The sequence below is a fragment of the Phoenix dactylifera genome, chromosome 4 (genome assembly GCF_009389715.1).
Source record: "Phoenix dactylifera cultivar Barhee BC4 chromosome 4, palm_55x_up_171113_PBpolish2nd_filt_p, whole genome shotgun sequence".
Classification (NCBI taxonomy): Eukaryota; Viridiplantae; Streptophyta; class Magnoliopsida; order Arecales; family Arecaceae; genus Phoenix; species Phoenix dactylifera.
In genome coordinates, this window is record NC_052395.1 from 21,713,915 (window position 1) to 21,741,016 (window position 27,102).

Sequence of the window (27,102 nt, forward strand, 5' to 3'; positions counted from 1 at the left end):
GTAATTTGTTCTGAGTAAAGCATTTGACTGATAATTAACCATTATGCCTTCTGTTTTATTGTTTGATGTATCTTTAATCTTTATTTACTCTTTCCTAGAATAACTGAAGCCCTGAAAGATCAATTTTTACCTCATCGCATATACCAAGTATCTCTGATTCATTAATATCATTGCCTTACAAGATCAATTTACCTTATCATTAAAATCCTTAATATCATTATTTACCCTACCTGATCAATTTTTACCTTATTATGATTTATTAGTATCATCCTTCTTGGCCTCAGCTAGGTTACTGTCTTCTTTAACATAACAGTGGAAATGAGGTTTTGCATGATTAAATCACAGAAGTCTGACCCAGTATACTAATGATCTTGTATTGTCAACATCTTAAGAAGGGTTCCAAAGCTCTACTGATCCCCAACATGCTGCGGCGCTTTTATCTTTATCTCTGCACAGTTTATAGAAAACAGAAGATGAAAGCTGACAAACGTTTCTCATGAAGTGGGATCAAAGAAAACAGAAGATTAAAAGATGACAAACATTTGGAGGAGGTTCGAGCTCAAGCCTCAGGAGTAGCTTCCCCGAGTGTTTGACCTAGGGATTCTTGCATTGTTTATTTGAGAAATTATAGGAAGTGCCCCCACTATTACTCCCTCTCTCAAAAAAAGGAAAAAGAGAGAGTAAAAGACCATAAGCTTCTGATGTGAAGCGGAAATCCTATGTGCAGAATAACTCCTACAAAGAGGGATCTGGTCTTGGTCAAATTTTTTTTTTTTTTATGGAGCTTCAAGATCCTCCCAAAGTGGTCTAATATTTGTGAATTGTCAGTCACGATCTAGACCGTAGTTAAAAGGTTATACTTTGGGCAAGTGCTGATAATCACCAATGCTTCAGGTTGTGAAGTATTTTAAGTTTACATAACCATGGACAATGCAAAGTATGATAAATGGAGACTGGGTTTCATGGGACCCAAGAAGCAGCATCATTGACGCTTGAAGATTATATCTGAGTGTCAATTAAACAGTTGTTTCAAATTCATGTTGCTCGAGGAAGTAAAAAGTTTCTAGCTAGTAACATCGCTTTCTTCAAACTAGTTCAAATTTAGATTAATAAACAAAGATTTTGATGTCTTTCCATATTGTGAGAAACCCAACAATGTTGTTATCAATTAATGAGATAAATGAATATGGTTCCTGAAGCTTTGAAATAAGAATGATCTGCTGAATTGATTACTTAGAAGGCTCTGTGAGATTTGAAGGTGTTGCTGATTATTGTGGAAACCCTGACTCTAATCGCTTAACAATTCTTGGCTTTCGTTGATCAACTTTTTGGAAAGATATGGATGATGATCTCATGTGTCCTTTACTTTTTCCTCATGTTTAGTCTACTTTTTTTATAAAATAAAAATCATTATAGTACATTATTGCATCTTCTTTTGTTTGGCATTTGGTAGGAGAACAGAAATCAGAATGCATAAACAAGTTATTCTTTGGAGTATTAAGGAGAAAGCATTGCTATGAATGAGTTAAAGTGGCTTCTTCCCCACTTCTGCTCTTTTTGTCATGCCCCGAGCCCAACATCTGGGTCCAGTACGCGACCGGCCGCATGAGCCTTAGAGTGGTGCCCTAAGGATCACGCAAGGCCTAAGATGAACAAAAATCCAATAAATTCATAATTAATTAATTCAAATAGGCAAATCCAACAAGTCCAAATAATCAAATTGGTTCAATTACAAAATTTTTTAATATTCATCGGTATCAAATAAACTATCTAACTAACTGATGACTCTGACACTCGCACTTCGCGCCCAACCCATCCATGTCTATGCATCATGCAACTCTAAAAAGAGAAAAAAGGAGAGGTGAGCTTTACAGCCTAGTAAGAATCCTTACACATCCATACCAACACAATAATAATATGAATTTGAAAACAATAAGAAATCGATGCACATATCATAAAATCATAAACCGGTTAGCAAAAAGCTTACAATTAGTATATATATGCGCATCAAATATCAACAGAAATTCAGCCACTCAAGCGTGATATATCATACGATATCTCAAATATCTTCATTAATGTTTTCAATGCTTTTAATTTCATTCCTTTTAAACTTGATTTGGATCAATTATCTTTCCGACTTTGGGCCAAATTTCGGTTACATTTTCAGCCCGTAACGGGGCAAACCAATAGTGTTACACTTAGATCATGTGATGGGCAAATCAATATTGTCACACTTAGAGCCTGTGACGGGCAAACCCATAGTAACGAGATGGTCCAAAGTCTATGTTTATTTAATCAATTTCACATCCACACATTAATCCCTTTTTATTTTCAGCTTTAGACTAACCATGGTCACGTTTTCAGCCCGTGATAGGGTAATCAATAATAACAAGGTTAGTTTATAGCACCACATTCATAAATTTAATTATGCAGGTGTAGGTTATGCGCATACATGCATCCATCATAATACTAATCACAAGCCAATACAATCAAAATACAATTTAATATAAAACTATTCTTGCTTTATCTGGATCATAGCATATCATACATATATAGGTACAAAAATATTTATATCATGCAGGTCGGCGTACAAGGATTCTTACCTCTTTGTTGAAAAACTCAAACAGACTAATCATCCACCCATACGACAATCTATGAATCGGGATGCGTAGAACCCCGCTTAGCATCCTCTCGTCCGATAGATTGTTCCGTTACAGAACCAAATCAACATTAAAAATTACTCAGGATATCCAATAACCCAAAATCCTCAATGATCTCCCTGGATCAAACTAGAGAATAAAAACCCCAACTGAATAGAGAAGCTAGAGAGAGAAAATCTAGAGAGAGAAAGATCCATAGAGAGAGAAAATTCAGTAGAGAGAGAAAGTCACTTGTAGAGAGTTCTATAAAGAGAAAGTTCAGTAGAGAGAGAAAGTCCAGTAACTAAGAGAGAGAAAATTCCAACAAAGAAGGAGAAACCAAGAGAGGAGAGAGAGAGGCGAGAGAGGTAGAAGAGGAGGGAAGAAGAGAGAGAAACCCTCTCTCTCCTCTCTTCACGTCGGTTGCCTCCTTCTCCCTTTCCTCTTCTCGGACCAGGGGTGGTTGGCTCCAACGGCGGCGACCCAGGGTGGTCTCTCCGCCAAGACATCGCCAGCGACGATGGTCAGCCGGCACAAGGAAGATGAGAGATCAAAAAGGAACATGATCAATCTCGGCCTAGATTATGGTTGATTCCCTAGAGCAATGGCCACACTTCCTCAGGGTCCTAGAGAGTAGCGGAAACTAGCTGAATCCCGGTGGCCGGCAGTGGCGAAACCGGGAAGATCAAACGAAAATAGAGCACTCTGTTTTTTGGATGAAATCCCGACAATTTGCCGTCTTAATCTAACAAGGAAGCAGCTCTAAAATGAGGAAAAGGAGGAGGAAGAGCTTGGGAATCGACTGCGATTCTCGATGATTTCAGTGGAGGTAATCTAAGGAGGAAGCGGGGTCCGAGTTCGAAAGCCCTCTGGAAGTCCTCCCTTTCGTCGGAATCAAGGAGGAAAAAGACCCGAGGCATGGGTCAACTTTGGGCCTGGCCCATGCAGGCCGGCCCACAAGCCCAAGGGCGGCTAGTTAGGGCAGGCTGGGCCTAGCCACTTCGGGCCGGCCCACGAGCCTTTTTTTTTCTGGTGTATTACATTCCTCAAATCTGTGCCTGGCCCCAATAGAAATTAGCCTCTCAACACTTCCTACTTTCCTTCATTAGGTGCTCTTCAAGGCTCTCATCAGCATGTTGGTCATCTGGGTCAATAAACACTTTGTTCATCAGGCTCGTTTGCAGGGATGCCAGGACTGCCGGATCCTTTGGCATTCTCATCTCCATTTTCGACGTAAGGCCCTAGCGGATGGACCACTAGCAGTATGTGAATACCCTTTTAACTTTCTCTCTCTCTCTCTCTGTGTGTGTGCATGCATGTGACGAGCTTGTGTCATCATTCAATTCTTTGGCTAATGGATCAATCTTTCTTTTTGTCAAAATGGAGTTCTGATAGTAGATTTCGACAGCCCAAATTAGGCAGTTGGTGTCAGATGAAAACTACTAATTGTGCCTGCAATTCTGTTAGCTAGAAAGAGTTTGTTAACCAAAGATAAAGTTGGGATATATATATACATGGCTTCTAAAAAACGATGAGATTTTTTTACCACAATATTTTTTGTGTAGGAAATGCATACTAGACATGCGCATTATTAGTGAATTAGGTACTACAATAAGGTTTTTCATTCTCAAAGGTGTCTCAGAGATCGACTTTCTTGAAATTATCTAGCAGAAGTGTAAGCTTGATAGGCGAGAAATTGAACAATAGAAATACTTTCTTTTTAATATATTAAGCAATGAACTGTGCAAGATATGGTATGGGTGTGAACGATATGAAGCCATCTGATGAATCCAGCTACATTACAATGGAAAATAACCAATGAGTATTCTTTGCCTTCTCCCTGTAGTACAGACTGCAAGTGTCTTGGCCCTTGCTAAGAAATAATACAGCTGGGAGAAGTCAGGTTTTCAAGATAGTCCATCCTACCATATATGCAAAATTATAATTTTTGTATTAACAAACTCAACCCTATCCAACACGACCTACTTATATTTTGGTTACCAAGTGGTAAAATCATCAAAAAAATTTGTTGAGGCGAGTTAATCATCGACCTTCAAACATTGTAGCTGTACTTTCAATTGCTGCACATGAATTGTGCTCTGAGGAAGACCATTCTCTTTCTGGTAAAGTCCTTCCTACGCAGAAAGCAGGCCGTTTAGGCTGGGGTAGTGCCACACCTTCATTGCTTAACATCAAAACCACTTCTGCCATCGTTGGCCTATCTTTACTGCCTTCCTGAGCACACAAAAGACCAACTTGCATACATCGCAATACTCTAGACACAGGATATGGACATTCCATTACTTCATCAAGCAGCTCCAAACTTCTACCCTCCTCCCATAGTTCCCATGCCTGTAAGAATTTATACGCATATGGAAATCAAATTGCAAAATAACAATGATATGAAAATTAATGAAGATTATTTCATTCGTTTGAATGCTTACATGTCCTAAAAGTGTCAGAGAAGATTCGGCATCATACAACGTTCTATTTTTCTTACCACTTAAGATCTCCAATACTATGACACCGAAGCTAAAAGCATCAGATTTGACTGAAAAGATACCATCCATTGCATACTCTGGTGACATATACCCACTGCATGCCATCAGCAAATGATTAATTATGGTCATACATAATATTGGTAATGCACTTATTTGGTAGAACTTACTATGTCCCAATTACTCTTCTTGTATTCTCCTGATTCTGATCTCCTCTAAAAATTCTTGCTGTGCCAAAGTCTGAAATTTTCGGATTCATGTCCTTATCCAGCAAAATGTTGCTTGCTTTGAGGTCCCTATGAATTATTCTTAACCTTGAATCTTGATGAAGGTAAAGAAGTCCTCGAGCAATTCCTATAATGATATCATGACGCTTTTGCCAATTCAACAATGTACGTTTTGTTCTATCTGGTCCACCACATAAAGTTTTGTCAGTCTTAGTAAACTTATATGAAACTAACTTAGCTTGTTGTTTAGTATGCATATAAAGCATATCTACTCTATTATTCATACATCTGAAAGCTTTAATGCATGTTATTAACTTTGCAATTAGATGGTGTGCATGATAAACATCTTGTGAACAGATTACATAATATAGTAAATGCTTTCTAGAAACTTCGTTAGAACTTCTTATGATTTTTTGCTGACATTTGTTGTGTGTTCATGTTATCCTTTATTTTTAATTTTATGTGTACAGTGAAAAAATAAACACCTCGAGTTTCTGGTTGAGAAGTTAATGATGTTGAGATCAATTGAAGACTCTTTTTTCCTGTTTGTTAGAAAAGAAAAAAAAAAAAAGAAGAAACTTTATGCTTTTATCCAGTACCTTCCTCTTATTGGTGTCTTCAAAGCTGAACACTGTTAGTAGAATTTTAACTGCACCAATTTGATCTTGAACTTATTCCATCTAATCCAGTGTCATGAGGGTTTAGTTCAAATATATGCAATTAAATGAGAAGAGTGACATGATATGCATTTGCAAGAGGCCAAACTGAGGAAAAAGTCTAGGAGGTATTATCAAAAATGAAAATTCAAAGCATTGGAATAAACAATCATCAAGTTTATCTACCATGGAAAGATCACTATGAGCTACAACTTTCAGTTAAGATTCATTAGTTCCCATCCAGGGATACAATTTTCCTGCTGATGAATATACAAATTATAACAAAAAGCTAATGTTTCAACCTCGTAAGACTATCATCTACTGTCATGTATGATGATATTTGACTCAGACTCTTACCATATCCTTCCCATAAGAGAACCATTGTTTCAAAAGTTACCAAGCCAAGACCAAACAACCTAGTTCATTAACTGACATGCCTTTTGTCATGTATTTCATAATCCTAACAAAATTAAATCCTATACATGATTTGTGAAGTCAACTTTATATCTCTTAAGACCAATATAAGCTTGAACAGTAAGCAAGTATGCTTGTTTTCTTTTTGAGCAAAATGGTGACCAGCCCACCACTCTTATAGTAATGAGATAGGGGAGCAACAAGTTGAAGGCCATTGTACAGCCAAGACAGAGGCATACAGCAACAAACGTCTATCCTTAGTTATTGAACTGAAATTAATAAACCGTTATTGTCTCAATCTGTTATAATTATATTAGATTGACAACTCATAGTACACAAGACAATCAATTTAATTGAATGTGGTTACATATGCCATTGCAGAATGCCAATAAATCTTGCATCATAAATAAATTGAGCCAAAACAAATAATATTAGAATAGAAGCTGAACCAAATATGAAGGTGTCCAGGCTCTTGTTTGGCATGTACTCGTAGATCAGCATTCTTTCCTCATTTTGAATGCAGCAACCAAGAAGTCTCACAAGGTTTCTGTGTTGCAATTTGGTTATCAACATAACCTCATTCTTAAACTCATCCAATCCTTGTACAGAATCCTTAGACAATCTCTTGACAGCAATCTCTTGTCCATCTACCAATTGACCCTGCTTATTGTTATTTTTAAGATTTATATTACAGCACTGTCTGTTAAAGCAAATTAGTCAGATGTAGAATTAAATATCGTTATCCAGTAATCACAAAATTACCTTGTAAACGGGCCCAAACCCACCCTCACCAAGTTTATTATCATTGGAGAGGACGTTGGTAGCGCTTTCTATTATAGATATATCAAATAAAGGCAAGTCCAGGTCCTTTTCTCTGCTTTCATCCAAGTGTGAGTCATGCAATATACCTGGTAGGTGGATTCAAAAATATTAAGCCAAATCGAACTTTTGAAATTCTTGAATTGTTTTTTTTTTTTTTTTGTGTATCACATTCCTGAAAGCTGTTTTAGAATAAAGAAATCATAGTTGAAATTGGATTTACAAGCTAGTGAAGAAATGGATAAATGCTGATTACCAAATTAAGTAATTATTTATGTCGATGCATGCTGGTGTGTAACTTTACCTTGTTTTCTCAGCTTCTTCCGGACAAGCAGTCCAAGGCACAGCAATAGGAGAAATCCCAGAAGTAACGGAAGGATTATGATAATCACATACTTCTTATTACTAGAATCTCCCTCCGCAGAATCTGCATGGCAAGATTTTAGAATTTGGATGCGACTACATAGAGCATGTTCAGTGCCGTGCTTCTACCCAATTAATTAGCGGTATGTGCAAGAATAAAGGCCTATACTTTATCATACTAATTACGCTATCTCAATGTATCAAATGACAGCATCTCTCTCTCTCTCGCACTCACTAACAGAAGGAAGATTCAGCATGAGTACCTTTTGATTCTTTTGGCACTTTGATGAAAGCCTTTCGGTCCACATAGGATCCCATCTTTCCGTTGGAGAGAGGGAGCCTCTTCTTCCAACAATTTTCGCCGTCAACCTCGTAAACGGCCACCGCACAGTTGCAGTCGCTCAAGCATCTGCTTCTACATTCGTCCTCATCGACAGGAGAGGAATGCTCATAGGCAGATAAAGGCCAATCGACATCGATCATCTCTTTCAATTCGAACAGTGTCTCTGTCACCGACTCGTTCGTTCCACAGATCTGAGCCGTAAAATTTGGAAAGCACCCTTCGTACTTCCTGCTTGGATCCTCGAAAGCATAGTCAGGTGGGCACTTGCAATCCACGCTCCGATCTCCACCACCAGACACACAGTAGCTGTTGAACCCGCAGGCGCCACTCCCCGTCGCCGTTGTGATTTCTCGGCAGATGTCGGGGGGCTGGAAATCGACCACGGTCCAGCCGCCGCCGCCGCCGCCGCTCGTAGTCGTGTTCTTTGGGTAGACGTACTGCCTGAAGACCCCATCGGGGTCGAGTGTTGCCCTCTGGTAGAAATCTCCGACCGAGCCTATTCTCCCCGATGTAAAATTGACGAGCACGGTGTTGTTAGGTAGAGCCAAGTAGATGGTACCGGACTCATTGAAGACAAGCTGCGATCCCTTCGAACTCGTTCCGGAAGCCCAGTAAGGATCATATGGATAGCCAGACACAATATCCACCGGATAGAACGTCAGATTGCCGTCGCTTTGGATGCTGAGCTCGAACCGTCCGCCGGAGTAATCGGTGTACATAAGCCGGGATCGGAGCTCCTTACCCGGACCCAGAACTTGGGATGGCAAGATGGTGTCGGAGGGGTTGTCGAAGCTCTGCCATCGGACCGAGCCATCGCTGCTTGCTAATACAAAGTTGCCGTTATCGAGCATGGCGGCGTATGCAACGGTACCGTTGCCTCTGACGCTCCACACCTCCTCGGCGTCATCGTCCTGGAGCGAGAGCTTCCCGTCGGTGGCGAGCCCCACTGCAGCCCCAGCTCGCACCGATTGGTTTCCATTTGCATACCAAGCTACGGTTTTGTTTTCTATCTTGTCGAACCAGATGGCGAGCAGGAAGTGGTTGCCGTCGGTTTCCAAGGGTCGAAATCCGAAGGCGAAGTCACCGGAAGGCGAGAACCAGGCAGTTGTTTGGCCAGTCTGAGCGGTGAGGGAGGAACCCAAGCTTATGCCTTCGGTTGAAGTGCACGAAGGACTTAGTAATAGTACAATTTGGAGGATGAGAGGCAAGAGGGGGCAGAGGAGGGCGGATGCCATTTCTTGTTAGTCTTGTTTAGCCTGAAGGGTTTTTGTTCGGCACAAGAAAATCAGCATGATTGTTATTTTGTCTGCACCGGGCCTGTGGTTCGATGAAGTTTCCAAGCATCTGACATGGTTGGAATTTTCTCTCATGATTTTCCAACGTATCAATTGCTCGGCGCAATCTGTTGGCAATGGATAATTGAGGCATCATTTTCATGCGCACAGTAAGATATACATGCCATATTGCCATGTGAAACGGAAGCATCAGTTGGGCCTACTGGCTTGTGCGCCCCCCCCTTGCATTTCCTCTCGTTCTCATATCTTTTATCTTTGACATGACAGCTCGGCTGCACGGAAACAGAGTAGCTAGTTGTTTCTTATCTGTTTTCTAATTTTTTTTCCAATCTCATTTCTTTAGTACTAGTGGTCGCTTTTTTTGTTTCGAGGCAAAGTGGTTGCTTTTTGACTTGGATTTTGCCTATAATGATACGATATAATGCATGTGTCCACTCTTATAAAAAAAATAAAATAATTTATTAGCAATTTCAACAGTTCCAATGTTAGAATTTGGAATAAAATTAAAAATAGTAACTTGTTGATTGTTTTCTGATTTCGAAAAAAATAAAAACATATCCTAATCTCTTAAAATCTAATTTTAAACTTTTTTTAATATTTAAATTTTATTTTGATTTCGATCGCAAATAAAATACTACGAGGATATAATTATTTTATTTTTATATCAATCTATTCCATCTCTAATTCCGGTTTTAGTTCCAAACTATATGCGCTCCAAGTGGAACCCAGTTGATTAGATGACTATACGAATATGGAAAGTGCCGTAGTAACAACCGCACAAAATATTTTTAATAATGGTACAACTAAGCCATTAATACATATTTTTTAGTAATACTATAATTAATAAAATAATAAAAATTTTGATAGAAAGATCACCCCATGCAAAATTCAACACGCCCATTGTGCGTTATGAAAGTAAAACATCATATTGAAACTACTTTTGCCAACACTACTAAAATGACCTTGTCCTCTAAACTATCTTTTTTGATGCGTCCGAGTTTGAAGAGTACCACTTCCAATATATGCATTATATAGTCTACACATGGCATTTTTTTCCATGCGAATCAAAAGGCAATATTCAAACTCGAGCTAACTTATAAAACAAAACGATCAAAAAGATCTTGAATGCTCGGTTACAAGATTCGCCGTTGCTTCTCATATGAAATACATTAAAGCCTTGGACTTGGTGTTGAATTACAGAAAAAAGGGGAGAGAGAAGTATGTGGGATCAAAGAAGGTCCCTTGATCGTATGATCCCTATATAAATGACTTAGGGTGTTCCAGATATGCATGTGGCTAGAGATTCTAACTACCAACTAGAGAATGACAAAGTAAGACCTCTGAGATAATATTTCCCTTGTCCGCATATGCTATCCTAAGACACCATAGTTAAGCATAATTGTTTTACTTTTACATGAACTACCACGATACATTTTTGCCCCCCAAAAATATACATAAGAAAAAAATTGGTAATACCTTTTAAAATCTACTTTTGTTGACAAGACAAATCGACCAATAAAAACTCCCCACCTAGCTGTAGAATGAATATTCAAAACTTACTATGTAGCAGACCCAAAAGAAGTACAGAAAGTATTTTATATTTCAAACTTTTTCTAACTCAACTGCGATCGCTAACTGTTTCCGAACAAACACAATACCTAAGCAAATCTCACAGGCGAGATGCATGGGTAAGATATGTGGTTTCTTACCTTATCAACCAACGTATATCCCCAAACTACTCAGCGACGGGCTTCAACCCTTACCTATATATTACATTTTTGGAGATCCTCCACGGAAGTTCTCTTTCGACTCTTTTGTGTTGTTTCTTTCCCCTCTCAGGCTTTCTATTTTCTATGAGTTATATCTGACTTAAACATCGAAAGGTTCTCATAAAACACGCTATGGTGGATGGATTTTTTATTTTTGTTGTTTCAAGTCGAAGCTAGCATCGGAGCACTGTCCAAACCAGTTCCTTCACCATCTAATGCCGACTCATAGGTGCTCGACGTCGGGATCACTGCTGATCAAGCATAATGGCCATTAGAACATAGCCATAGAGACGTGCAATGATCCCATTCAATCTTTCTAATCTAGATAACAAACAAGCTGAGATTTCCAACAATCCCCACCAATTTGGTGCCTGGGTCTAGCCGGTTCACAATAGCAATAGGGATATTTGTTGGTTGGGGAGTAATGCAGGTTTTAGCCTAATGCCAAGTTTTTTTTTTTTTGGAAGAAAATGCAGGGCTTTTATGGAAGTTAAAAAAAAATTTAGACGCAACAAAGCATATAGAACCGTCCTTTATTTCTCACTTGCTCGACCGAATCAAATCCAACTACTCTGTATGAGCCTGAAACTCCAACATATGTACTTACAACTTAGGGAATCAGTTTGTTATCCCTTCCACAGTTTTTTTTTCGATGGAAGTTTACCCCTTCAAAAGTTACAATGGTGCTGTCTGCATTTAGGGTTTGATGCAAGAATAACGTGCTGATATTCATGGAGTCGTGTCACTATATCCCGTTTGCATGAAACTCATTGCCTTGGTTAATAATGGTTCTACAATTTGTTACTAAGCAAATGTACTCCATTATAAACTATGCTCAAGATTATAATACGGGAAATGGCTAAATGAAGTCGTCCCATGGTAAATATCAGATCGCAGGGCACTGTAGAAGTTGGTCAAAATGAGTCGCATGTTAGTTAAGGTGCTGGTTTCCTTGATTCTTGTGTATTAAAAAGCAACTAATTAGAAAGCGCTATAGAGCCAATCATTCACGTGAGTCTCCCTCTGCGTGCGGTGAAATGAAGAAGAAACTTCCCCAAGTTTTTTTTTCCACGAAATAACACATGAAAGTCAAAACTAATAAATGGAGATATATCGATCAACACAACAGTCAGCGAAGAAAATTCTTAATCTAAGCTTGGAAGCCGCCCCCAGTCTTGAAGAACCAATCCAATCTTCTACCAAGAAGAACCAATTCAAGTCAGGGTTGAGCCTATGCTCATTCATGAACCAATCACCTCGAACCCCGGCCCTCATCAGCGGCAAAGAAAATTCTTTAGACTAAATTTTGGAGAACCAATTCAATCGTCCACAAAAAGAACCAACTCGGTCAGGGTTGTGCCTCTGCTGATGCATGGCCTAGTTACTTCGCACCCGCCCATCAGTGGCCTCCCGGTTTTAGAATTCCAATGGTTTGTTAAACGTGGTAACCTTGAAGCCATTAATGATATATATGTGGACTCGTCACGTCTCACACATAATTGTACAGTCCGAATCGAACTAGCCGCTGCAATCGGTGAACCGGACCCTTGATCGGTCCGGTTTCTTCTTAGGACCAGAACTGCCGACCTCTCTCAACCACCGTGATAAGATTTGTGTTATTTCATTATGATACTCTCTCTGTGTGTGTGTGTATATATATATCTATATATGTAAGAGTTCTTTCTTGCACATTGCCATTTCCATAAGACTTTTTTTTCTCCTTGATATAAAATCGAAAAATAACATGCTGTTCTTTTGAATATTTCCATACCATCTAAAATAATTTAAAACATCAATAAGTTTCTCCAATTCTTTACATAAAAAATAAATTTTATCATATAGAACTGAAATAATATTTTGTTGATATTTTATTTATTCTATTTGATATTTTTTAAATATTTCTAAATATCGGAATTTGTATGAATATCCTTTCAAAATCGATATTTATAGGTACGCCCTCGTAAAATACTTGTTTTACTATTTTATCCTTTTTATTCTTATTTTTGCATACGTACCTACGCCATCTAATGTCGTTAAAAAATTAACAGTTTCAAATTAAAATAACTAAAATATCTTAATAGATAGATGTGTAAAAAAAATATTTATAAGGGTATACAAGCAAATAACAATTTTATAAGAGTATTTATGTAATTTTGTATATTTAAAAAAATATATATGCAAAAAAAAAATTTAGATACATTAATTGATATCAATTAATATGATAGCCGTAGGAGGAAGTCAAAGTTAAGAATGTAATCAAGTCATTTTCCCTCTTTTTGCCTAACTACTGACAAAAAGAAGCTGGGATTGAAACAGCCCGTGTTCCCATTAGCAGACGCACTTATTTACGCTTATTGACTTCAGTGACTTCACCGGCAATAACATGTCAAATGGGCAAAAGCTACAGATGTAGCAGAAACCAATACTAAATATTAGAACGTAACGAATTGACAAGCTTGATTCAACATTTTTTTGGTCAAAAGCCTGATTCAACATTCAATTAACAATGGCAGCAGAGGACTGCAGACTTTCAGGGGATCAGTCTGTACAAATCGACACCCAATCAGTGAATCTGAATGCTAAGAAAAAGGAACCTTAGAACTGCCCAAAAGTTAGGAAGGACTTATCCTTCCATGCCTGAAAGAAACCCCTAACAGCCAGAACCAAACCCTCAATCCTAAAAAGAAGAGTAATCATCTGGCACAAGAATTCACACAATGCCCAGTTTTTTCTTTTGTGACGGCTGAAATCAGACACAAACCTGAATGTCTGCCCGCACCCGGAGACCTTGCATTTGTAGGGGCGCCCTCTTGTGTGAACCCGGATGTGCTCTGTAGTGGCCCATGCCCACTTGAAGGCCATGTTATAAGCCTTCCAAGGGCACTTAGAATACAAAAAGGCGTTTATCGCTTTTGATCGCTCCCGGCTCGCTTTCGCATAAATAAGTAGATCTCAATCCCTTGAGAGAGAGAAGTAGAAGTAGGAAATTCCAATGCTATAAATCACATCAAGATCCGGATCTCTGATTTACTGTGTCGTGGGTATACCCATGATTTTCGTGTTATTGTTTGTTTGACTTTGGTCTTTGACTTTTGGATTTGGTACGACAACATTTCCGAGCCTATATTTACACAACCTTCCCTTTAGAGGGGCCTTTCATCATCATGGACACACTGGTGCCGCATCGCATACTTGTGAGAATGGAATCGCTTCCTGTATCCCTCGTGGAGTGAGAGCTCTCCCCGGGTCCTAAAACTCATTTGACACCCTTCAACATCACACTTGAAGGCCCCTTGCCCTTATCTTCGCCCTTCTAAACAACCGATTTCTCTGGCCTCTTATTTCTGCTCTGCTTCTCGCTTGCTCTTATTTCTGCTTCTCACATACTGTACGAGAACTACTCTGGTTGGAGTCTTATTATGTCTTTCTACATTCTGAGGGGAGTTATCATTACCCGCATGGCCGCATTGAGACTCATGTCTCTAGTGTTTTCAGTGACTTCCTGCATTCCTAAGCCATCGACGACGGAAACAGAACCAGTATTCGCCGAAGTCCTTGAATACCAGCATGAGAGATTACTTGTTTTCTTGATCCCGAGCGGGATCGCCATCCCCGCTATCGCGATCAAGAAGGCGATCGCGAGTGGGATCGCAATTTCAACGGAGGCAAAATGGTAATTTAAAAATTATATTTTATTTTTGATTAAAATAAATATGGTTTTTATGAATGGTGTTAGAAGAACCGTTACATTAGAGGTATTTGTGCAAAAACAATATTTTAAAAGGGTACGTATATAAATATAAGTTTAAGAATGTATTCGCGCAATTTTGAATTTTTAGAAGGGCATTCATGCAAAAAAACTCTAATTTAAAATATCAATAAGTTTCTACAATTTTTTACATAAAAAATAAATTTTATCATATAGAACTGAAATAATGTTTTGTTGAGATTTTATTTATTCTATTTGATTTTTTTAAAACATTACTCAAAGTATTGGTAAGTTTTATATATCTTTCGATATTTATATAAATAGTTTTCGAAAAATAGGGATGACTCATAATTATTTTTTAGAAAAAATTATAGAGGACATCCACTCGACTTTGGGCTAATCTCAAAGACATCCTTAAGGCTTTAAAAAGTTTTAGACGGATTCTTTAAGTTTTCAAACTGCTCCAAACTAGTTCTTCGACTTTCCGACAAGTGGATGGTATTAGTCTGCCATTTAAATAAACAAAAATACCCACTCCTTTTTTTAGCCTATTACAACGACTTTTTAAGATCCACGCAAGTTGATGAATAATCCAAATTATCCACACAGTCAATTTGAGATTTGTGCAAGTGGAAGAATAATCATGATCGTCCATTGATCGCTTTGAGATCTATGCAAGAAGATGAATATTCGGATCATCCATGCAGTTGCTTTGAGATTTGTGGAGATAGATGAATATTTAGATTGCTTTGAGATCTGTGTGGGTGGATGAATAATCCGATCATCCACTTATCGCTTTGAGATATATACAAACACATGGATATTCAAATCATTCGCATGGCTTCTTGGAGATTCGTGCATGGAGATGAATATCTAGATTGCTTTCAGATCTATACATATGGACGAATAATCAAAATCATCCACCTATTGCTTTAAGATCCATGCAGATGGATGAATATTTGGATCTTTCCTTAAGATCTCTGCAGGCATCATCCCCTTCTTTCTCTCGAGTTGCCTCTTCTCCACTTCTTCCTCTTCCCTCATATTGTTAGCGACTGATGGAGAACTCACATGGCAACATCAATAAGTCTCTCACAGTAGCACTAGTGCACCACTCCCCTGTTTGTGGCAAATCCCTCTCTTCTCCCCACAGTCAAAGGCTCCCCACATACCCAAACCCTAATTTCTCCCAAATTTCTCCTAATCTCTTGATCTCTGGCTCCAAATTCCACCCCGATGATCTTTTGCATGGTCTAGTTTTGACCTCTTTAGTTGCCTCAATGCATTCTTACCCCACCAAGCCTCAATCTCTCAAGCTCAAACCATCCACAACCTCTATTGGCAGCAGTGGGACCTCGGACAACCAGGCACTAGGGGCGCCTGTGAAGATCCGAACTGAAGTCGGCAAGGAGTGCCGACTTCAGTTGGTTCATCGTGGTCGTCCCCACGACGACCACGCCGGCCGAACGGCCAGCGGGATCTCCGCACACCCCCCCCCTCTTCCCTCTCCCTCTCTCTCTCTCTCTCTCTCTCTCTCTCTCTCCCTTTCTCTCTTCTCTGAGAACCCCAATCCTTTCCCATTTCATTTTTTTTCCTCCTCATTTTTCCCTCTTCTAGAGACGGTCGCCGGAGCCGTAGTCGCCGCCGGAGCCGCCAACGCCGCCGGGGATCCATCGTCGACGACCGGAGGTGAGGAAGACAACCATCTATCTTTTTTTTTTTATGGATTTAAAAGGGAAAAGAAAGAGGGATGTCAACCGGCTTTATTTCCCTATTTTCGGGAATTTTTTTTTTTGTGGGATTCGGCCGGCCGATGGTGGCCGGCCGAGGTCAATCCGGCCGAAATGGGTTCGGCCGGAGGTGGGTGAACGGGGGCCGGACTTCCAGCCCCGGTCTCCCTCTCTTTCCTCCCTTTTCTTCCTCTCTCTCTCTCCTTCTTCTCTTCTTCTTCCCTTCCGTCGCTTGTGACCGTGGGGTGACCGACGGCGGCTGGCCGAGCGCCGCCGCCGAGGGCCACGGTCGGCCGCCGAGGGCCGACCGGAGCCACCAGCCACTCCCCCCTTCTTCCATTCTTCTTCTTCTCTCCTTCTTCTTCCTCTTCTCCTTCTTCTTCTTCTTCTTCTTCTTCCGGCTGGGTGCTTTCCTTGCATCGTTTTCCATGCCCTATTGGTGTCTCAAACCACACAAATGAACTTTGGGTGTTTCCCTTGCATCAATTTCCGTGCTCTGTTGGTGTCACAAACCAGACGCAAATGAACTTTGATTTGATTGAACCATCTTCTGACTGTGGATTTGGTCTAGACTTGGGTTGGTCTAATTTGAGTGTAATCTGGTTTGTTAAGCTTGATCTAATCTGGGCTGATCAGAGCTGGTTTGGTGTGGGCCGGTTTGATCTAGATCTGTAATGTGGTTTGGTTCAATTGGGCCTAATATGTGTTGGGCTGAGTTGAACCTAATTGGATCTGTGGGCTGGGTTGGTTTGGGCCCGAAATCTGATTTGGACCTGATACCTGGTTTGGTTCAATTGGGCCTAATCTGTTTTGGGCCACAATTGACTTGGGTTTAAAGGGTTCTGATTTTAGGGTCTATGTTTGATCTTAGGGGCCCATTCTTGGATCCATGAACTTAGGAGTTTAAGGGTTTGAAAAATTGTTTAAATTATGTTTCTTAGTTAATTAAATAATTAATATTTATATTTAACCAGGGGTTCGTGATATTTGTGGCAGGAATTTTTAAGCGATCCCAGGTAGGTGACCTATTGCTTTAAAGTAGAATTTTAACATGTATCTTGCATATGTTGATGTTATGTTTTATTATTGGCATTATGTGTTAGATTTAAAATTAAATATTTAAATTTCATAAATTGTTATATGCTTTACTGATGGGAGTATGATTATGACTTTAATTTGGAAAGTTGATTTATTGATTTTTAAAATCCGCGTGACTATAGTCTAGGCCCCGCCAATGAGATGATACGTTGGCCTTGTCGACTTGTACTGAGGAACTAGTTCCGACACCGCGACCACCGGTGATAGAATAGTGGCGGCACAGGGGTGCGTTTTGCTCTTCGGAGCGGCTCAGTGGAGCGTGATTTTGGCACCAGGGGGTGCGGCACAGTGGTGCGTTGGCTCAGTGGAGCGGCTCTTCGGAGAGTTGTATTGGCACTTCGGTGTAACCATGCCACTGGGTGATGTGGCCGTAGTCATGCGGTGGAGTTATTTTGAGTCTCGGATCGGGTTTACGTATTGTCGTGTGGATTTTTGGATTTATGAGTTTTAGTTGCTTTTCATATGCATCATGACATGTTATATGATTACTTTATTGCATGATGTTGCCTACTGAGCTGTTAGCTCACCCCTACTATTTACATTTTTGCAGGTGATGATATATGATTATGGGGATTACGGGATGGAGTGATCATGATGTAGTTAGCCAGTGGATATTGACTTTCTCTTTTGACTTATGTATATATGGACATTTGAATTGAAAGTTGGAATTTATCTTTGTTTAGCTATTGATGTGGAATCTGATCAATCTGCCTTGCGTGCCTGCGGGGTCCGCCCTGCAGGTGCGCGGCGTCTGCTCGCGCCCCGGGCCCCCGGGTTCGGGGCGTGACAGATTTATTGGTATCAGAGCATAGGTTAAAGATCACTAGGGACATTAAAATAAAATCATAATAAATATAATAATAAATAATAATAATTAAAAAAAAAACTTAGGAATATAGGGACACATGTAAAGAAATGAGAGTGGGGTAGAAAATCTTATGGGTGGATGGATCCAACACTAATGAAGTGTTATTAAAAAAAAAAAAAAGAAGAAGAAAAAAAAAAAAGGGAATATAGGGACACATGTGAAGAAATGATAGTGGAGTAGAAAATTTTACAGTGGATGGATCTAACCCTGATGTTGTGTTATTTGTGTATGTATCAGCATGCCGCCCCGCCGTGCACGTGTGGCACCTCGCCGCCTGATCGAGACTATCGGAAGTGATCCAGCCACTTCTCATCCGACTGAGAGAGTCCAGGAGGATGAGGCTGATCAGACAGTACTGGATGGACCAGATCATGGCCAGGAGAGCAGGATGGGAGGTCCGACCCAGGTGATGGAGCTGATCAGAGAGGTCGTTGGGTTAGTCCGACAGCAGAGGGGACCACAGCAGCTATTTCCCTCTGCTAGTTCTTCAGATCAGGGGAGGAGTATAGCAGAGTTCAGGAAGTTAGCTCCTCCGGCCTTCAAGGGAACTACCGATCCCCAAGAGGCCGAATGGTGGATAGATGAGATGGAGAAGGCCTTCAGGGCCATGGGTTGTACTGAGGAGGAGAAGATCAGATTTGCCACCTATATGCTTCAAGACCGGGCTCATCATTGGTGCGAGTCTGTAGAGAGGACCATGATGCAGGATGCAGGATCTGTGACCTGGCCGGGATTCCGCATGGCCTTCTACTCCAAGTATTTCCCTTCCAGTCGTATCAGGGAGCTGGAGAGGGAGTTTCTGAGCCTCTCTCAGGGGAGTATGACTGTGGAGGACTATGAGGCTGAGTTTGATCGGTTGTCCCGTTTTGCACCATCTCTTGTCCAAGACCCTAAATCTAGGATGAGTAGATTTGAGGAAGGACTGAGGCCTCGCCTGCGTCAGGGTTTAGCTGCTGTTCACTCGAGTGATTATGATGACCTAGTTGACAGAGCTAAAAATATGGAGATCATCTGGAAGGAGACACAGGATGCTCAGAAAGGGAAGTCGAAGAGGACCAGGGACTTTGATTCTGACGGTGAGCGGCATCTGCGCCGACCTATGCAGTTCCGTCCAGGAGCAGGGCAGCGAGTTCCATATGGGAGGACTGCACCGGATCACAGGGGGATATCAGGAGTGTGCTTCAGGTGTGGCCAGACTGGACATAGAGCTGTTGAGTGTCGTCAGACACGACCTGGTATTGGAGCATGTTTCAGGTGTGGTCAGCAGGGCCACCGGATAGCTGAGTGCCCTCAGACTCAGACTTTTTCTGGAGTTTGTTTCGGGTGTGGTCAGCCAGGTCACAGGATTTCCAGTTGTCCTCGTACCAGATCCGCGCAGAGGCCACCGACTTCTATAGCTCCTCAACGACAGACTTCCTTCACTCCAGTACAGGCTACCCAGTCAGCTGTCCCCAGGCAGCAAAGGGGAGGAGGATCTCGTACCCAGGGACGAGTTTATGCACTGACCCAGCAGGATGCTCAGGCATCCAACACTGTAGTGACAGGTACACTGTTAGTATCTTCCACTTATGCTTATGTGTTATTTGATTCTGGTGCTACGCATTCTTTTATCTCATCTTTATATGTGCATAAGTGCGATTTACACTACTCTTCCTTAGAGAGGGAATTATGTATTAGTACTCCAGCTGGGGTTACGATGACAGTTAGTCAGATCTGCATTTCCTGTCCAGTACTAGTTGAGGATAGAGATTTGAGAGCTAATTTGATTGTTATGAATTTACGTGACTTTGATGTAATCCTGGGTATGGATTGGTTGGCTGCATACCACGCTACCATAGACTGTTTTCTGAAGAGGGTGACTTTCCGGATCCCGGGTACTGATGAGTTCAGTTTTATGGGTGATGACTGGGGGGTCTCTTCTCAGGTAGTGTCTGCTATGCAGGGCATAAGATCTCTTAGAAAGGAGTTTCCCATCTTTATGGCCGCAATTGCAGATTCTGAGCAGTCTGAACAGAGAATTGAGGATATACCAGTAGTCAGTGAGTATCCTGATGTCTTTCCTGATGATCTGCCTGGCTTACCTCCTGATAGAGATGTCGAGTTTGCTATTGATATAATCCCTGGTACTGCACCTTTATCTAAAGCTCCTTATAGAATGGCCCCTGCTGAACTAAAGGAGCTGAAGGACCAATTATAGGAGCTATTGGATCTAGGTTTCATTCGACCTAGTGTCTCTCCTTGGGGTGCTCCAGTATTATTTGTCAGAAAGAAAGATGGTAGCATGAGACTGTGTATTGATTACCGGAAAATTAACAAAGTGACTATCAAGAACAGGTACCTCCTGCCCCGGATTGATGACTTGTTTGATCAGCTTCAGGGTGCCCAGGTGTTTTCAAAGATTGATCTGCGATCTGGATATCATCAGTTGAGGATAAAGGAGTCTGATATAGCCAAGACTGCCTTCCGCACCAGATATGGCCATTATGAGTATCTGGTGATGCCTTTCGGGTTGACAAATGCTCCAGCTGCATTTATGGATCTGATGAACAGGGTATTTAAACCTTTCTTGGACAAATTTGTAATTGTGTTTATTGATGACATCTTAATCTATTCCAAGAGTCATACTGAGCATGAGCAACACTTGAAAATTGTTTTGGAAATTTTGAGACAGAATCAATTGTATGGGAAACTGAAGAGATGTCAGTTCTGGCTGGATCAGGTGATGTTCTTGGGGCATGTGGTATCTAAAGAAGGAATTATGGTTGACCCGAAGAAGATCGAAGCTGTAGTTGACTGGAGCAGACCGACAAATGTATCAGAGATCCGCAGTTTCCTTGGATTAGCCGGCTATTACAGAAGATTTGTAGAAGGCTTCTCTAGTATTGCTGGGCCCTTGACTCGACTCACTCGCAAAGGAGTGAAATTCGAGTGGTCGGATCAGTGTGAGAAGAGCTTCGAGGAATTGAAGCGCCGGCTAGTGTCAACACCTATTTTGACTCTGCCAGTCACGGGTGTTGATTATACTATTTACAGTGATGCCTCCAAGAAGGGTTTGGGCTGTGTGCTGATGCAGAATGGAAAAGTTATTGCCTACGCCTCTAGACAGCTCAAGCCTTATGAAGAAAACTATCCCACACATGATCTCGAGCTTGCAGCAGTTGTATTTGCTCTGAAAATATGGAGGCACTATTTGTATGGAGAGACATGTCAGGTATATACTGATCATAAAAGCCTGAAATATCTCTTTACTCAAAAAGAGCTGAACATGAGACAGAGGAGGTGGCTGGAGTTGTTAAAAGATTATGATCTGACTATCCACTATCACCCTGGAAAGGCAAATGTAGTAGCAGATGCACTGAGCCGGAAATCTTCAGGAAATATTGCAGCCTTGATTACTACTCAGAAGGATATTCTGGAAGATCTGAGGAGAGCAGAGATAGAGGTGTATCTACATGAGGCTACTATGAAATTGGCAAACTTGCGAGTCCAGCCTACACTTATTGATAGAATTAAGGCAGCGCAAGTTGATGACCCTCGACTCCAGAAGATCAGGAGGGATATCGAGTCTGGTACACAGTCAGATTTCCGTATACATGAAGATGGCTCTTTGAGGTTTATTAACAGAGTCTGTGTTCCAGATAATCCTGGTCTGAAGAAGGAAATCATGGATGAAGCTCACAGTACGGGATATACAGTGCACCCAGGCAGTACCAAGATGTACAAGGATCTGAAAGCGGTGTTTTGGTGGAATAACATGAAGAGGGAGATTGCCCAGCATGTATCTCAATGCTTAACTTGTCAGCAAGTTAAGATTGAGCATCAGAGACCAGCAGGTATGCTACAGCCTCTGCCGATTCCAGAGTGGAAATGGGAGCATATCACTATGGATTTCGTATCAGGGCTACCTCGTACCCTTAGAGGTCATGATTCAGTCTGGGTGATCGTAGACAGACTGACCAAAACAGCACATTTCCTAGCATTTAAGACTGGGATGACACTAAGGAGATTTGCAGAGTTGTACATTGAGCAGATCGTGCGGCTGCATGGAGTTCCAGTATCTATAGTGTCTGACAGAGACTCCCGATTTGTGGCTCATTTCTGGGGCAGTTTGCACAAAGCTTTGGGGACCACTCTTAGCTTCAGTACAGCTTTTCATCCACAGACAGATGGGCAGTCCGAGAGGACCATTCAGATTCTGGAGGATATGCTGAGAGCCTGTTCTATTGACATGAGGGGTTCTTGGGATCATCATCTGCCGTTGGTAGAGTTTGCTTATAACAATAGCTACCAGGCAAGTATTCAGATGGCTCCTTATGAGGCGTTGTATGGTAGGAAGTGTAGATCACCTATCTGTTGGGATGATGTGGGGGAGAGGAAAATTCTGGGTCCAGAGATTATTCAGCAGACAGTGGAGAAGGTTCAGCTGATCAGAGAACGACTTCGGGCAGCTCAGAGCAGACAGAAGAGTTATGCTGATATCAGGAGGCGGGATCTGGAATTCCAAATCGGAGATCATGTTTTTCTCAGAGTGTCCCCTTCTAAAGGGGTAATGCGATTTGGAGTTCGGGGTAAGCTCAGCCCGAGATATGTGGGACCATTCGAGGTTCTCGAGAGAGTTGGAGCTGTTGCTTGTAAGCTGGCACTTCCACCTGCTTTATCGGGGGTCCATTCTGTTTTCCATGTCTCTATGTTGAGAAGGTATATTGCTGATCCAAGTCATGTGATTGAAGTAGCACCTTTACAGCTCCGTGCAGATCTTTCTTATGTTGAGCAGCCTATCCGTATAGTGGATAGGAAGGACCAAGTTTTGAGGAAGCGCACGATTCCTTATGTAAAGGTGCAGTGGAGCAATCACAGTGAGAGAGAAGCTACTTGGGAGCTGGAAGAGGAGATGAGAGAGAAGTATCCTGCCCTGTTCTCGGATTGAGGTATGTTTTAATTTCGAGGACGAAATTTCTTTTTAGTTGGTTAGAGTATGAAGATCCGAACTGAAGTCGGCAAGGAGTGCCGACTTCAGTTGGTTCATCGTGGTCGTCCCCACGACGACCACGCCGGCCGAACGGCCAGCGGGATCTCCGCACACCCCCCCCTCTTCCCTCTCCCTCTCTCTCTCTCTCTCTCTCTCTCCCTTTCTCTCTTCTCTGAGAACCCCAATCCTTTCCCATTTCATTTTTTTTCCTCCTCATTTTTCCCTCTTCTAGAGACGGTCGCCGGAGCCGTAGTCGCCGCCGGAGCCGCCAACGCCGCCGGGGATCCATCGTCGACGACCGGAGGTGAGGAAGACAACCATCTATCTTTTTTTTTAATGGATTTAAAAGGGAAAAGAAAGAGGGATGTCAACCGGCTTTATTTCCCTATTTTCGGGAATTTTTTTTTTGTGGGATTCGGCCGGCCGATGGTGGCCGGCCGAGGTCAATCCGGCCGAAATGGGTTCGGCCGGAGGTGGGTGAACGGGGGCCGGACTTCCAGCCCCGGTCTCCCTCTCTTTCCTCCCTTTTCTTCCTCTCTCTCTCTCCTTCTTCTCTTCTTCTTCCCTTCCGTCGCCTGTGACCGTGGGGTGACCGACGGCGGCTGGCCGAGCGCCGCCGCCGAGGGCCACGGTCGGCCGCCGAGGGCCGACCGGAGCCACCAGCCACTCCCCCCTTCTTCCATTCTTCTTCTTCTCTCCTTCTTCTTCCTCTTCTCCTTCTTCTTCTTCTTCTTATTCTTCTTCCGGCTGGGTGCTTTCCTTGCATCGTTTTTCGTGCCCTATTGGTGTCTCAAACCACACAAATGAACTTTGGGTGTTTCCCTTGCATCAATTTCCGTGCTCTGTTGGTGTCACAAACCAGACGCAAATGAACTTTGATTTGATTGAACCATCTTCTGACTGTGGATTTGGTCTAGACTTGGGTTGGTCTAATTTGAGTGTAATCTGGTTTGTTAAGCTTGATCTAATCTGGGCTGATCAGAGCTGGTTTGGTGTGGGCCGGTTTGATCTAGATCTGTAATGTGGTTTGGTTCAATTGGGCCTAATATGTGTTGGGCTGAGTTGAACCTAATTGGATCTGTGGGCTGGGTTGGTTTGGGCCCGAAATCTGATTTGGACCTGATACCTGGTTTGGTTCAATTGGGCCTAATCTGTTTTGGGCCACAATTGACTTGGGTTTAAAGGGTTCTGATTTTAGGGTCTATGTTTGATCTTAGGGGCCCATTCTTGGATCCATGAACTTAGGAGTTTAAGGGTTTGAAAAATTGTTTAAATTATGTTTCTTAGTTAATTAAATAATTAATATTTATATTTAACCAGGGGTTCGTGATATCTGTGGCAGGAATTTTTAAGCGATCCCAGGTAGGTGACCTATTGCTTTAAAGTAGAATTTTAACATGTATCTTGCATATGTGGATGTTATGTTTTATTATTGGCATTATGTGTTAGATTTAAAATTAAATATTTAAATTTCATAAATTGTTATATGCTTTACTGATGGGAGTATGATTATGACTTTAATTTGGAAAGTTGATTTATTGATTTTTAAAATCCGCGTGACTATAGTCTAGGCCCCGCCAATGGGATGATACGTTGGCCTTGTCGACTTGTACTGAGGAACTAGTTCCGACACCGCGACCACCGGTGATAGAATAGTGGCGGCACAGGGGTGCGTTTTGCTCTTCGGAGCGGCTCAGTGGAGCGTGATTTTGGCACCAGGGGTTGCGGCACAGTGGTGCGTTGGCTCAGTGGAGCGGCTCTTCGGAGAGTTGTATTGGCACTTCGGTGTAACCATGCCACTGGGTGATGTGGCCGTAGTCATGCGGTGGAGTTATTTTGAGTCTCGGATCGGGTTTACGTATTGTCGTGTGGATTTTTGGATTTATGAGTTTTAGTTGCTTTTCATATGCATCATGACATGTTATATGATTACTTTATTGCATGATGTTGCCTACTGAGCTGTTAGCTCACTCCTACTATTTACATTTTTGCAGGTGATGATATATGATTATGGGGATTACGGGATGGAGTGATCATGATGTAGTTAGCCAGTGGATATTGACTTTCTCTTTTGACTTATGTATATATGGACATTTGAATTGAAAGTTGGAATTTATCTTTGTTTAGCTATTGATGTGGAATCTGATCAATCTGCCTTGCGTGCCTGCGGGGTCCGCCCTGCAGGTGCGCGGCGTCTGCTCGCGCCCCGGGCCCCCGGGTTCGGGGCGTGACAGCGCCCATGGGTGGAGGAGAAGCCCTTCCTTATCTCCATGTTCGCATGAATTCGAGTCATCTACCTGACTCCGAGATCTATGTAGATGGATGAATAATGTAAGCTTTAAGATTTGCGCAGGTAGATGAATAATCTGGATCATCCAAACAGTTGCTTCGAGATTTATGCAGGCGGTTGAATAATCAAGATCATCCACTAGTCGCTTTAAGATTTATAATGGTGGATAGATGTTCCTAGTCATGTATTGGTCGCTTTAAGATCTATATTGATGGATGAATAAAAGAGTTCGGAGCATTTTGATATCCATGCAATTGATGATCTAATGGTGGATTTGTATGAAGGAAAATGAGTCCTGACATTACTGTGCGATGGGTGATCCTTTTGTAATACGAAAAGCAATTTAGTTAGAATACAATTTTATGCTATCACGTGATAGTCACATGATGCTACTATATTAATGGCAATAAATGATGGAGTTTGGAACAATTTGCAAATTTGAGGAATCTATTTGAAGCTTTAAAGTCGAGAGGGTGTACATAAGATTGGCTTAAAGTTGATGAGGTGTCCCTATAATTTTTCTTATTTTCTATTTCCGATAATTAAAAAATTATAAAATGTAGACTCATATAGTTTAAATGATAAAATTTAAAATAAGAATTTATCACTAACTATACATATATTTTCTAATAATATATTTTTTATATTTATTTTTAAAATATTTTTAGGAATTATTTAATATTTTAAATTATAACTGGGTTTGATCAATTAACCCGATTAGCAGACCACTGGCCTACCGACTCGGACCCTAATTACTAACATATGGGTATGGATTGATCTGTTTCAGAAAAAGCATCAGACCAATTGGGTCTTTATATAAATAAGCTGCACCATGATGACAATGGTCCTGCCTGGCCACCTGGGTGGCTGTACACACGCCTCATTCTGGTTAGACCCTCTTCTTTATTTCATTTCCTTTCGTTTTATTCTTATCCTTCATTCATGATCTGTAGTTGAAGCTTGATTTCTGGATTTTCTTCAAAGAAAGTGTAGTAGGATTTAATAGATGTTTCATACATGGTCGTACCAAAGTTGCCAGCAAAATGGTAGCCAAATATTGCGTTGCCATCCTGACAATACGGGCATTGCAATTCAAGGTAACAAGGTCAAGCCACAATCTGCATTTTTCGGTATATGTAAACCTTAAATGTTCTTGAGGGTCACTAGAAACCAAAATTTGTCTCTTACACATACTGTATGTCTGTATCTGATGAAACAAATAGCTCAACGCAGACCATTTGTTTATCTGGTTTGGTATTGAAGACTGATCACTGCAAAAATCAAAACCGTATCCTACCAAAGCAAATATTTTGCAGAGGGGAGTATATTGATGATCCCAATCACTGCAGCTAGCCAAGTCCAGCTAGCCTTTCAACGACGACTTCTCCCACCTTTGACGGCTAATTTTGGCCAAC

General features: G+C 41.4%; 1 protein-coding gene and 1 long non-coding RNA gene across 2 annotated transcripts in view; one reads left to right on the top strand and one right to left on the bottom strand.

Annotated features, from left to right (window-relative positions):
- LOC120110558 overlaps window positions 1–7,706 on the top strand; it is an 8,417-nt gene extending 711 nt beyond the window's left edge. Inside the window, exon 3 of the long non-coding RNA XR_005511679.1 lies at window positions 7,571–7,706. This is a non-coding gene — a long non-coding RNA (uncharacterized LOC120110558). The remainder of the gene's footprint in view (window positions 1–7,570) is intronic.
- On the bottom strand, window positions 4,336–9,583 carry LOC103695870 (G-type lectin S-receptor-like serine/threonine-protein kinase LECRK3). The gene is made up of 7 exons (XM_039125858.1): window positions 7,880–9,583; window positions 7,558–7,680; window positions 7,197–7,342; window positions 6,884–7,094; window positions 5,308–5,545; window positions 5,084–5,234; window positions 4,336–4,991 (listed from the first exon to the last, which is right to left on the bottom strand). The coding sequence occupies exons 1-7, from the start codon at window positions 9,192–9,194 to the stop codon at window positions 4,683–4,685; spliced, it is 2,493 nt and encodes an 830-aa protein (XP_038981786.1). The 5' UTR covers window positions 9,195–9,583; the 3' UTR covers window positions 4,336–4,682.
- Between the last annotated feature and the right edge of the window lie 17,519 nt (window positions 9,584–27,102).